The sequence below is a fragment of the Chiloscyllium plagiosum genome, unplaced genomic scaffold (genome assembly GCF_037043375.1).
Source record: "Chiloscyllium plagiosum isolate Xiang-an unplaced genomic scaffold, Cpla_swu_hap1 HiC_scaffold_20, whole genome shotgun sequence".
NCBI classification, from domain to species: Eukaryota; Metazoa; Chordata; class Chondrichthyes; order Orectolobiformes; family Hemiscylliidae; genus Chiloscyllium; species Chiloscyllium plagiosum.
In genome coordinates this window covers 43,554,138-43,567,520 of record NW_028270158.1, presented here as the reverse complement: position 1 = coordinate 43,567,520, position 13,383 = coordinate 43,554,138, and the positions used below count along the sequence as shown (strand labels likewise).

The 13,383-nt window shown below is 41.2% G+C and overlaps 1 protein-coding gene across 2 annotated transcripts in view; it reads left to right on the top strand.

The window, feature by feature from the left end:
• The window catches only part of LOC122560619 (mitochondrial Rho GTPase 2), a 55,596-nt gene that overhangs the window by 10,060 nt on the left and 32,153 nt on the right, over positions 1 to 13,383 (top strand). For both annotated transcript variants that reach the window (XM_043711436.2, XM_043711435.2), the window contains exons 3-5: positions 4,920 to 5,001; positions 7,213 to 7,256; positions 7,905 to 7,958. In XM_043711436.2, coding sequence (XP_043567371.2) covers positions 4,920 to 5,001; positions 7,213 to 7,256; positions 7,905 to 7,958 — 180 coding nt within the window. The remainder of the gene's footprint in view (positions 1 to 4,919; positions 5,002 to 7,212; positions 7,257 to 7,904; positions 7,959 to 13,383) is intronic.

Here is a 13,383-nt window from a genome sequence, read left to right as displayed (position 1 = left end):
GCCTGTAGTGTTAGGTAAGGGGTAAATGTAGGGGTATGGGTGGGTTTCGCTTCGGCGGGTCGGTGTGGACTTGTTGGGCCGAAGGGCCTGTTTCCTCACTGTAATCTAATCTAATCTAATCTAATCAATCCGCTGCAGTGGCCGGTATATTGGGTCCAGGTCGATGTGCATATTGATTGAATCTGTGGATGAGTGCCATGCCTCTAGGAATTCCCTGGCTGTTCTCTGTTTGGCTTGTCCTATAATAGTAGTGTTGTCCCAGTCGAACTCATGTTGCTTGTCATCTGAGTGTGTGGCTACTAAGGACAAGCAACATGAGTTCGCCTGGGACAACACTACTATTATAGGACAAGCCAAACAGAGAACAGCCAGGGAATTCCTAGAGGCATGGCACTCATCCACAGATTCAATCAATAAGCACATCGACCTGGACCCAATATACCGGCCACTGCAGCGGACAGCTGGAACTGACGACCGGAAGCGGCAGATACAAATCGCTATAAATGCCAGAGGAAACATCACAGAAGCGCTTCACAGGAGGCTCCCAAGCACTGAGGATGTCACCTAGACAGGGGTCGAAACTTCTGCAACACAAATTCCCAGCTCGGCGAACAGAACCACAACAGTCATAGAGATGTGCAGCATGGAAACAGACCCTTCGGTCCAACCCGCCCATGCCGACCAGATATCCCAACCCAATCTAGTCCCACCTGCCAGCACCCGGCCCATATCCCTCCAAACCCTTCCTATTCATATACCCATCCAAATGCCTCTTAAATGTTGCAATTGTACCAGCCTCCACCACATCCTGTGGCAGCTCATTCCATACACGTACCACCCTCTGCGTGAAAATGTTGCCCCTTAGGTCGCTTTTATATCTTTCTCCTCTCACTCTAAACCTATCCCCTCTAGTTCTGGGCTCCCCGACCCCAGGGAAAAGACTTTGGCTATTTATCCTATCCATGCCCCTCATAATTTTGTAAATCTCTATAAGGACACCCCTCAGCCTCCGACGCTCCAGGAAAAACAGCCCAGCCTGTTCAGCCTCTCCCTGTAGCTCAAATCCTCCAACCCTGGCAGCATCCTTGTAAATCTTTTCTGAACCCTTTCAAGTTTCACAACATCTTTCCAATAGGAAGGAGACCAGAATTGCACGCAATATTCCAACAGTGGCCTAACCAATGTCCTGTACAGCCACAACATGACCTCCCAACTCCTGTACTCAATACTCTGATCAATAAAGGAAAGCATACCAAACGCCGCCTTCACTATCCTATCTACCTGCGACTCCACTTCCAAGGAACTATGAACCTGCACTCCAAGGTCTCTTTGTTCAGCAACACTCCCTAGGACCTTACCATTAAGTGTATAAGTCCTGCTAAGATTTGCTTTCCCAAAATGCAGCACCTTGCATTTATCTGAATTGAACTCCATCTGCCACTTCTCAGCCCATTGGCTCATCTGGTCCAGATCCTGTTGTAATCTGAGGTAACCCTCTTCGCTGTCTACGACACCTCCAATTTTGGTGTCATCTGCAAACTTACTAACTGTACCTCTTACGCTCGCATCCGAATCATTTATGTAAATGACAAAAAGTAGAGGACCCAGCACCGATCCTTGTGGCACAGCACTGGTCACAGGCCTCCAGTCTGAAAAACAACCCTCCACCACCACCCTCTGTCTTCTACCTTTGAGCCATTTCTGTATCCAAATGGCTAGTTCTCCCTGTATTCCATGAGATCTAACCTTGCTAATCAGTCTCCCATGGGGAACCTTGTCGAACGCTTTACTGAAGTCCATATAGATCACGTCTACTGCTCTGCCCTCATCAATCTTCTTTGTTACTTCAAAAAACTCAATCAAGTTTGCGAGACATGATTTCCCACGCACAAAGCCATGTTGACTATCCCGAATCAGTCCTTGCCTTTCCAAATACATGTACATCTTGTCTTGGGAAGAGAGTTTCAAAGACTCATGACTGACTTAAGAAAAATAAATCCTCATTTCCATCTCAAAACTCAGATCTTTTGTTTTACAACTGTCCCCTCATTGTAATCTCTAAATGTGGAGCAGCATTATTTCAGCATGCACCGTGTCAAGTCCCTTCAGCATTTTGCGTTTCAATAAAATCGCATGATGTTAAGCTTGTGAATCGAACTACTTAATTAACTGGGCAGATACAAAGGGGAAAACAGATGGGACTGATGTGAGGATGGAGCTGGAATACTGATTAGTTAATAAACTCGAGGAATAATGTTTCGCTTTCTGTATCACCCACTACCTTAGATCCAGTTTGACATCGGTTGCTGACATGGTTGTGTCAATGTGAGGATTGGAAACTAAATTCATTTCATTTAAATTGGAGTTACTTCAGAGAAGAAAGACTGAAGTCAAATGCGAAGTACCAGAACATTACTTGCAACCAATCATTTTGTGAACCGAAACTTACGATCATTGGAGCAATGAAATGAATATTTGGACACAGGTTGTGTCCTAACTGAAGAAAAAGCAAGGCATTATAACATTATACCAAAAGGAAGATCAGGGCTAAAGTATTCTCAGAACTGGAGCAGCCACATTGGGCACTGAGGAAGATTTGGAAGTTCTATTAAAATTTATAGACAAATTATATCTAAAAGATGACCATTAAATACCTATGACCCATGGTTAAAATTTTGGTAAATTTAGAAAGCAGAATGGGATATATAATAGAATTCAACAGATTGCAAAATTGCATAAACTCCACTCTGAGATTCCTTATTCACTTCTGGCCTTTTAGGTTGTTGGAATATACTAAGATGTTGAATTTGGATAGATTCCTAGTGTTAACTGAAATTCCAGAAGAAAGCATTCTTTTTGAACAGATGTGACAGACATTTTTTTAAGCAAAACATATAGGAAAACATTCATTCCCAGCAGCCTTTGTAGCTCAAGTGAGACATTCAGCTGTAACACAAAGGATGGAGAATTCAGTTTTGGCAATGTGTGATTAGTCAGATGTAGGCTAAAATGATATAAGTCCAAATGAAAGAAGAATTGTGACTAAAAGAAGTGAGGATTGAGATACTTCTGATAGTTATGATTCCTGAATTCTTGTTACGATAGAAGAATGAAAGGAAAGCTTGAGGTATGTCCAAAAAGTGTTTAAATGGGATTTGAAATATGATTATGTAATGAATTGTCCTAAATGGAATAACAAAGCTTGCAAACACATGACCTGGAGGGCTCAGCAGGAGAGGTGGTGATATTTATCAGGTAGCGGGAATTGTACAAGTTTCAAGAAGCTTCAGGCCAGCAACAAATGAATGCTAATTTATTCAGTTGTACTATTTTTGGGCAATGGAGACACGTGTACAGTGCAATGGATTGCTTAAAATGTTACCTAGAGGCATTAAATAATAATTAAGTAAGATAGAGATGTTTGAGAGCTCTGCTTGCTTCATACTTTGTAATGACAGCATTTGGAAACTGCTAGAAAGCGTGGTGATCCCCTGTAGCTGGTTGGGATAAGCCACCATCTGCATAGATAGCATCAAGTGGAAAAGCCCTTGATGTGAAATATGACAGTGCAGTTGTTTTTGAAAAGTCAGTGGGATTATAGTTTCCATAATCTATTGCAGTCTATTATCAAGTCCTAACCCTCCTGATCAAAATATTAAGCCGGTATTATTAGCATCAGGAAATTGGAGTTCAAAGGAAAAACAAAAACTAAATATCTGAAAAATACATTGGCCATCATCGTCTCACTGGATTAAACACCCTATTAAAGGAAACAGGAATAAGGGATGATTAAATTTATAGAACTTAAATTTATACAGTGAAAAAGTGAGATGTAAAAGGCATAACATAGGGCACCATCACAGCCTATAGTGATATTCCCATTAGTCCCCCAGTGATTTTAACGAAATTGTGGCAATTGACTTGAAGAAGCGATGGGACTTAAAAAAAAAAGCTTGCAGTTCATTGACATGGCATATATAGTCAGTCCACCATTATATAGTAAAGAGAAATTAAGTGATTTGATGTATTACTGTGACTTACTGAGGTACCATGAAAAGTGTTGTCTTATATGCTTTACAGACAGATCCTACTCCACAAGTGCAATGTAATGAAGAACTGGATAGGGATTGATCTGGTGGGCACAAGCTAAATTCCTAACTGATAACAGAGGTGGATTTAAATGTACTTGCTCCAAGGAATTATTGACATTCCTTGAAGAGAGATGCTTGATGGCATGAGTTGTAAGAGCAAGAACAATAGCTGTGGATTGTTTTGTAGTTAACTAGTTTTTTTATTTAAAGAAAGAGAATCTGGAAAGTAGTAATATGGAAGATAAAAATAATTACTAATCTGTATAGCATAAGGTATAGTACATTTAAAATTCATCAATTATTTGTCTTCTAAAGTTTTACTTAAAGTAAAATATCTGTTGATATGATTCGGGTTAATTGATAATTAATTGACTGGACAGATATAAAGAGAAACAGTTTGGACTAATTGGTGGAAGGTGCCAAAGACTAAATTGTCTGAGTAGTTAAACTGTATCCATAAAAAAATGATGTCTTGCCTTCTGTCTTACCAACTGACTTGGATCTAAATTGACACTTTTCTCATTCTTTTAGGCTCCAATGTGCACAGGCCCAGACTCTCCAATCTTGTCTCTTAAGTTACCGCACCACTCCTAGGTATCAAGTGAATGTCCTCTAATCTGCTGCTAATGCAATTATACCCTTTTTTAAATGAGAAGGTCAAAAGTGTACACAGTTCTCCAAGTGTGGTTTCACCAATGCGTCTATGCATTTGTAGCAAAACATTTGTGTTTTTATATTCTATTCTACATGGAATAAATTGCAGCATTCCATTTGTCTTCCTAATCACTTGCTGTACAGCATACTAACTTTTTTATGCTTTGTGATTAGGTGCCAGCACGTGCTGAGGAGATCACCATCCCTGCAGATGTCACTCCGGAGAGAATTCCAACTCACATCATCGACTATTCAGGTGAGGGATGGGGCACTTCTGTTCATAGGGGTGCCATCACCCTGGCAATGGAGGGATGTTGTCGTTTATATTGTAGCTATGTATGTATAATGTCCACCAGAGCTCAGTTTTTGGCACTCTTGCATCCGAACCTGAAGTTTGAGAGTTCATGTATGATAAAGATCGCAATATGTTATCGTTGGTTGGCAACTTATGCTGTTAAGCTTCAAGTTTGATTTTATATTGTGTGCGCTAAGAAGGGAAGGGTCTAATTTTAGCATAATGTTTAATTCTATATGTGATGCAGGCTAGTCTGGAGGTTTGTTTATGTATTTTAAATGGGGTTTAAAAACCCTTTGAGGTGAATAGTTCAGTACATGAGAAACCAAAGAAAGAGCAAAAGAATGGGCTGTTACCTAGTAACATGTTGTGCTGTGACAGACAGTCATAGAAGTAAGTTCACGTAGAAAGCAATGTGCAGATTTCCATCAGAAAGAAGCAGGTTATTCTGAGAGAAAAGGTCTGTAAAAGCAGCAGGACTGTCTAGGAGTCTTCAAACAGGGTAGAAGGAATAAGTCCTGAGCGGCTTAGAAGTTAATAAGAAAGTTCCAGCAATGAATTACTTGCCTACCAATTGAACAAGGAACTTTAAAGTGGAGACAGTGACCCTATACTGTAGGATGGTTGTTGAGGGTAAAAGGGTTAAAACTTTCTAATGTTTGTATTGAGACCATTTCCACTCATTCTTGTACAATATAGGAAAGTTTGTGTTCTTTTCTATTTGTGTGTGTATAAACATTATGTTCTTTTGTTAAAAGAACATGGTAGCCTCTTGTGAAAATGTTCAGTGACTGACCACAACAGTAAACAAATAGACCATAAGTTTTGTTTTTTGCTTTCAGGCCAGGTTTCACACTTAGATCTGGTTTGTTTAGTATTGCCACTAGCTGCAATCATAACGCAAACCCCACGGCAAGGACTTGATGTAAAAGGTAGATGGACACTCCAGTATAGTACAGAGGGAGTGTTGTCTTATGGAGTGCTAAACTAAGACTCCATCTTCCATTTGATGTAAAAGTTACCATGACGTGAATTTGACGAGCAGCAGAGGAGTTCTCTGCAGTTTTATGCTTAATACCTATCACTTGACCAATGTGAACTAAAAGCAGTGATCTCATTGCTGTACTTGGCTTGCTGTGTGCAGATTTGCTGATGCATTTTTCTGCGTACAAATGGCTGTTGCATGTTGGGGAACAAATGTAAGTCATCGTTCTTCATGTCTGAGCTGGAACAGTGTGCAATGCTACATTATTTAAGGATGACTAGCATTAAGCTTAAGTTTGCTAATGATCAGGAACAGAAATTCTGTCTCCCCTGTCCATCCGCCTTTAGTTGAGGGTCAGTTGTATTGCCTTACCTTTGTCCCGGTTAAGGTCAACTAATCTGTGCAGCCTGAATATTAAACTTGTACTGTGTCAAGGCGGAAACCAACTAGATCACAGAAGATCGTGACCTTGTTTGGTGACCTGATTCATCCAATTCTTCAAAAAGGTGTGTTGATGCACTGGCCTTTTTCAGTGCAAACTTGATCCATGTTACTGGTCTTAAACCATAAAATGTATGTGTCTGTGCAAATTGGTTGTTATGTAGTATGACTTGGATGACGGAAAGTGAATGCACTGTTGCCAGGTTTGCAGATGACACCAAAAATAAGTGGCAATGCGAGTGATGAAGACGTAAGCAGTCTACAGAGGGAGATAGGTTAAATGAGTAATCAAAAATTTGGCGGATAGAGGCATGGTTGAGTAGGTTGCGCCTGTACTCACTGGAGATGAGAAGCGACCTTTTTGGAGCATTTAAAATTCTTAGGCAGCTTGACAGGATAGATGTTGAGAAATTGTCTCTCCTTGTGGGAGAGTCAAGGACCAGAGGGCATAATTTCAGATTAAGGTGTCACCCATTTGAGATAAGGAATTTCTGAGTTTCATGAACCTGTGGAATTCTTTACTGTAGAGAGCTGTCAAGGCTGGGAGTTTAAAGTATATTCATAGCTGAAATAGTCAGTTCCCTAATCAAGTAAGGGATTGAAGCTTTATGGGGAAAGAACAGGAAAGGCATGTAAGATTATCAGATTAGCCATGATCTAATTGAATGTCAGAACAGATTTAATAGGCCGACAAGCCTCTTCTGCTCCTGTGCCTTGTGGTCTTAATAAACTTTCTTTGTTTACAGCTTCAGAGCAGACAGATGATGAGCTCCAGGATGAGATTAACCGGGTAAGGACTTCCCAGATTTGTAGTTAATGCAGTATTTATGATCATAGGCTCAGTCCTAAACTTCAAAAGTCAACATTTATTCAGGTATAGGAGAGAAACATCAATTTTCTGGCTGAATGGGGACCATTACCTTGACGTTTTGCCATATGTCACTTTTGTTTTCTCTGCTTTGAGAAATTGTGGTCAATCCATCTTTACCTTCTCATTCAATGCTTCCCTGAAGAGGGCATTACCCTGTCTACACCCAATGCACGTGATGGTCAAGACTACTAGGCCAAAAGTAAAGTAATAAAGCTAACACAGTCTAGGAATTCGATGCTACCTGACCTGTGCTTTTCCAGTTTCATATCTATTGACTAGGAGTTGGAGGGTCAGGTCTGGATTCTGGATTGTATCTGACTGTGTTTTAAGGCATTGTGGGAGGTTTACATATTTTTCTTCTCCATCTTCCACATTCACTCAACTCCTTCCCTCTTGGGCTCTACTTTGTCTGTGAGTTTTCAAGGCTTTGCTTGACATACCCAGCTCCCCTTTCCCTTTTGAATTGCAGGTGCTACTCTTCAATTCCCCAGAAGTTATTCCAATACATAGGACATAACATTCATTGCAAATAACCAAGTGTTCATATCTTTCTTTCTCTCTTTTTAGGCAAATGTGGTTTGCGTTGTGTATGACGTAAATAAAGAGAGCACCATTGAAAAGGTACTGCAGCACCCTGTGTCATCTCTCATGTTTTAATGTGCAGTACTTCCTGGAAAAAAATATGGGCACAAGTGGCTCATTCAACTGAGATTATTCAGGAAGCAAATTAGTATGATCTGCATTTCCTCTGTACAATAAAGCCATAAATTAGAGTGAAACATTTTGCATTATAACTTGCACAAGGAAATAGGCCACAATTTGGGTACCTCCAGGAAGATGCAGACTGCTCAGCATGCTAGGAACATTGAAATAGGGTAGGTGGTCTTGCTGTTGGTAATGGCACTGGACTAGTAATCAGAGTCCCAGTCTAATGTTCTGGGTATAGATTTGAATCCATTGCAGATGGTGAAATTAAACTTCAGTTGTTAAAAATTCTAATTACAATTTGTTCAATGGCAACCAAATAATCATTATCAATTGTCATAAAGCACCTATTTGATTCATTACTTAGAAAACATTGAAAATTACAGTGAAGCACATGTCCTTCAGCCCTTGATGTTGCGCTGACCTGTGGAACCAATCTGAATCTAACTATTCTACACTATTCCATTTTCATCCAATGACCATTTAAATGCTCTTAAATTTGGCAAATCTACTACAGTTGCAGGCAGGTTGTTCCACGCCCCTACACCTCTTGATTAAAGAAACTACCTCTGACATGTGTCCTATTATCTATCACCCCTCAATTTAAAGCTACGTCCCCTCGTGCTCACCATCACCATCCGAAGAAAAAGGCTGTCACTGTCCACCCTATTTAACCCTCTAAGTATCTCATATGTCTCAATTAAGTTACCTCTCAACCTCCTTCTCTCTAATGAAAAAAGCGTCAACTCCCTCAGCCTTTCCTCATAAGATCTTCCCTCCATACCAGGCAGCATCCTAGTAAATCGTTGTGGTTCTGTTCGCTGAGCTGGGAATTTATGTTGCAGACGTTTCGTCCCCTGTCTAGGTGACATCCTCAGTGCTTGGGAGCCTCCTGTGAAGCGCTTCTGTGATGTTTCCTCCGGCATTTATAGTGGTTTGTCTCTGCCGCTTCCGGTTGTCAGTTCCAGCTGTCCTCTGCAGTGGCCGGTATATTGGGTCCGGGTCGATGTGTTTGTTGATTGAATCAGTGGATGAGTGCCATGCCTCTAGGAATTCCCTGGCTGTTCTCTGTTTGGCTTGTCCTATAATAGTAGTGTTGTCCCAGTCGAACTCATGTTACTTGTCATCTGCGTGTGTGGCTATTAAGGATAGCTGGTCGTGTCGTTTCGTGGCTAGTTGGTGTTCATGGATACGGATCGTTAGCTGTCTTCCTGTTTGTCCTATGTAGTTTTGTGCAGTCCTTGCATGGGATTTTGTACACTACGTTGGTTTTGCTCATGCTGGGTATCGGGAGGAAACATCACAGAACCGCTTCACAGGAGGCTCCCAAGCACTGAGGATGTCACCGAGACAGGGGACTAAATGTCTGCAACACAAATTCCCAGTTCGGCAAACAGAACCACAACAACGAGCACCCGAGCTACAAATCTTCTCTCAAACTTTGAACATCCTAGTAAATCTCCTCTGAACCCTTTCCAAAGCTTCCACATCCTTCCTATCATGCGGTGACCAGAACTGTACGCAATGCTCCAAGTGCGGCTGCATCAGATTTTTGTACAGCTGCAACATGACTTCATGGCTCCAAAACTCAGTCCCTCTACTAATAATAGAGAGAGGGTGGGGTGTGTGGCATTTTTGATAAGGGATAGCATTACAGCTGTGCTGAGGGAGGATATTCCAGGAAATATATCCAGGGAGGTTATTTGGGTGGAACTGAGAAATAAAGGGATGATCACCTTATTGGGATTATATTATAGATCCTCGAATAGTTAGAGGGAAATTGAGAAACAAACTTGTAAGGAGATCTCAGCTATCTGTAAGAATAGTAGGGTGGTTATGGTAGGGGATTTTAACTTTCCAAACATAGACTGGGACTGTTTAGTGTGAAGAGTTTAGATTGAGAGGAATTTGTTAAGTGTGTACAAGACAATTTTCTGATTCAGTATGTGGATGTACCTACGAGAGATAATGCAAACCTTGACCTAATCTTGGGAAATAAGGCAGGGCAGGTGACTGAGGTGTCAGTTGGGGATCACTGGGGCCAGCGACCATAATTCTATTGGATTTAAAATAATGATGGAAAAGGATAGACCAGATTCAAAAGTTGAAGTTCTAAATTGGAGAAAGGCCAATTTTGACGGTATTAGGCAAGAACTTTCGAAAGCTGATTGGGGGCAGATGTTTGCAGATAAATGGACAGCTGGAAAATGGGAAGCCTTCAGAAATGAGATAACAAGAATCCAGAGAAAGTATATTCCTGTCAGGGAGAAAGGGAAGGCTAGTAGGTATAGGGAATGCTGGATGACAAAAGAAATTGAGGGTTTGTTTCAGAAAAAGAAGGAAGCATATATCAGGTATAGACAGGATAGATCGAGTGAATCCTTAGAAGAGTATAAAGGAAGTAGGAGTATACTTAAGAGGGAAATCAGGAGGGCAAAACGGGGATATGCGATAGCTTTGGCAAATAGAATTCAGGAGAATCCGAAGAGTTTTTACAAATATATTAAGGACAAAAGGGTAACTTGGGAGAGAATAGGGCCCCTCAAAGATCAGCAAGGCGGCCTTTGTGTGGAGCCACAGAAAATGGGGGAGATACTAAATGAGTATTTTGCATCAGTATTTACTGTGGAAAAGGGTATGGAAGATATAGACTGTCGGGAAATAGATGGTGACATCTTGCAAAATGTCCAGATTACAGAGGAGAAAGTGCTGGATGTCTTGAAACGGTTAAATGTGGATAAATCCCCAGGACCTAATCAGGTGTACCCGAGAACTCTGTGAAGCTAGAGAAGTGATTGCTGGGCCTCTTGCTGAGATATTTGTATCATCGATAGTCACGAGTGAGGTACTGGAAGACTGGAGGTTGGCTAACGTGGTGCCACTGTTTAAGAAGGGTGGTAAGGACAAGCCAGGGAACTATAGACCAGTGAGCCTGATGTTGGTGGTGGGCAAGTTGTTGGAGGGAATCCTGAGGGACAGAATGTTCATGTATTTGGAACGGCAAGGACTGATTAGGGATAGTCAACATGGCTTTGTGCGTGGGAGATCGTTTCACAAACTTGATTGAGTTTTTTGAGGAAGTAACAAAGAGGATTGATGAGGGCAGAGCAGTAGATGTGATCTATATGGACTTTAGTAAGGCATCTGACAAGGTTCCTCATGGGAGACTGGCTAGCAAGGTTAGATCTCATGGAATACAGGGAGAACTAGCCATTTGGATACAGAAATGGCTCAAAGGTAGAAGACAGAAGGTGGTGGTGGAGGGTTGTTTTTCAGATTGGAGCCCGTGACCAATGGAGTGCCAAGGATTGGTGCTGGGCCCTCTACTTTTTGTCATTTACATAAATGATTTGGATGCAAGCGTAAGAGGTACAGTTAGTAAGTTTGCAGATGACATCAAAATTGGAGGTGTCGTGGACAGCGAAGAGGGTTACCTCAGATTACAACAGGATCTGGACCAGATGAGCCAATGGGCTAAGTGGCAGATGGAGTTTAATTCAGATAAATGCAAGGTGCTGCATTTTGGGAAAACAAATCTTAGCTGGACTTATACACTTAATGGTAAGGTCCTGGGGGTATTGCTGAACAAAGAGACCTTGGAGTGCAGGTTCATAGTTCCTTGAAAGTGGAGTCGCAGGTAGATAGGATAGTGAAGAAGGCGTTTGGTATGCTTTCCTTTATTGATCAGACTATTGAGTACAGGAGTTGGGAGATCATGTTGCGGCTGTACAGGACATAGGTTAGACCACTGTTGGAATATTGCGTGCAATTCTGGTCCCTTTTCTATTGGAAAGATGTTGTGAAACTTGAAAGGGTTCAGAAAAGATTTACAAGGATGTTGCCAGGGTTGGAGGATTTGAGCTACAGGGAGAGGCTGAACAGGCTGGGGCAGTTTTCCCTGGAGCATCGGAAGCTGAAGGGGTGACCTTAGAGTTTTACAAAATTATGAGGGGCATGGATAGGGTAAATTGGCAAAGTATTTTCCCTGGGGTCGGGAAGTCCAGAACTAAAGGGCATAGGGTTAGGGTTAGAGGGGAAAGATATAAAAGAGACCTAAGGGGCAACTTTTTCACACAGAGTGGTACGTGTATGGAATGAGCTGCCAGAGGAAATGGTGGAGGCTGGTACAGTTGCACCATTTAACAGGCATTTGGATGGGTATATGAATAGGAAGGGTTTGGAGGGATATGGGCAGGGTGCTGGCAGGTGGGACTAGATTGGGTTGGGATATCTGGTCGGCATGGACGGGTTGGACCAAAGGATCTGTTTCCATGCTGTACATCTCTATGACGCTATGACTCTAAAAGCTAAACTAATGACCTCCTTGTGAAAGGCATTTGTCATCCTTACCTAGTCAGCTATACATGTGACCCCAAGCATCGTGTTATATTGACTCTTAACTAGTTTATAGAATGACCTGAGAAAACCATTGAGTTCAAGGGCAGTTAGGAAAGGGTAATAAATACTGGCCCAGGGACTTCCCACAAACAAGTGGAGAAATATTAATAAAAAATATAGTTATGAGCAGAGAGTTGATATGCTGGACTGTTTTCATTGGATCAGGGAAGGGGGAAGGAAAACTGATTTGAGGATTTTTATGGGAGTAATGAGAATAATTTTGTGATTTGTACACGTCTATAGTGAGAGGATAAAGCAAAGAATTAGTCTGGGATTGATTCAGTATTATGGAGAGAGAGAGAGAGAGAGAGAGAGAGGGAGCAATGAGATTAATTTGGGTTTGTTCTAACAAAGGACCAGAACAGACCTTTCTCCTTCACTGTCCATTTGAGATGGCAAACAAATTTAATGTTGCATTGGAAAGGGCATCTCTGTCGGTGTAACGTTCCTGTATTTCACTAGGAATGTAGGCCTGGATTGTCATGGAACGAACAAGCATAGGGATGGCTACAGGGATGATGGATGCTTCATGGCTATCTTTCAGAATTCACACATCTGGAATGTTTCCTGCAAATTTGAAAGGAGCAAATAGAACCTCATTATTTAAGAAGGGAAGGAGAAGGAAAATGGAAATTTAAAAACCTATTAGTTTCATGTTTCTAGGAAAAATGTTAGAATCTGTTACAAAGCATGCAATAACTAGACAATTAAAAATAATGATATGATTGATCAGATTTATGAAACTTGGATTTATGAAAGGGGAATCATTAATGACAAACTTGCTGGAGTTATTATTAAGGGTATTATTCTCAGTATAGATAAAGGAGAACAAGTGGATATGTTGTATTTAAATTTTCTGAAGGCTTTTGACAAGTTTCCACCAAGAACATTAATAAACAAAATCTGAGCACATGGGATGGGGATAATACACAGTTATGGATTG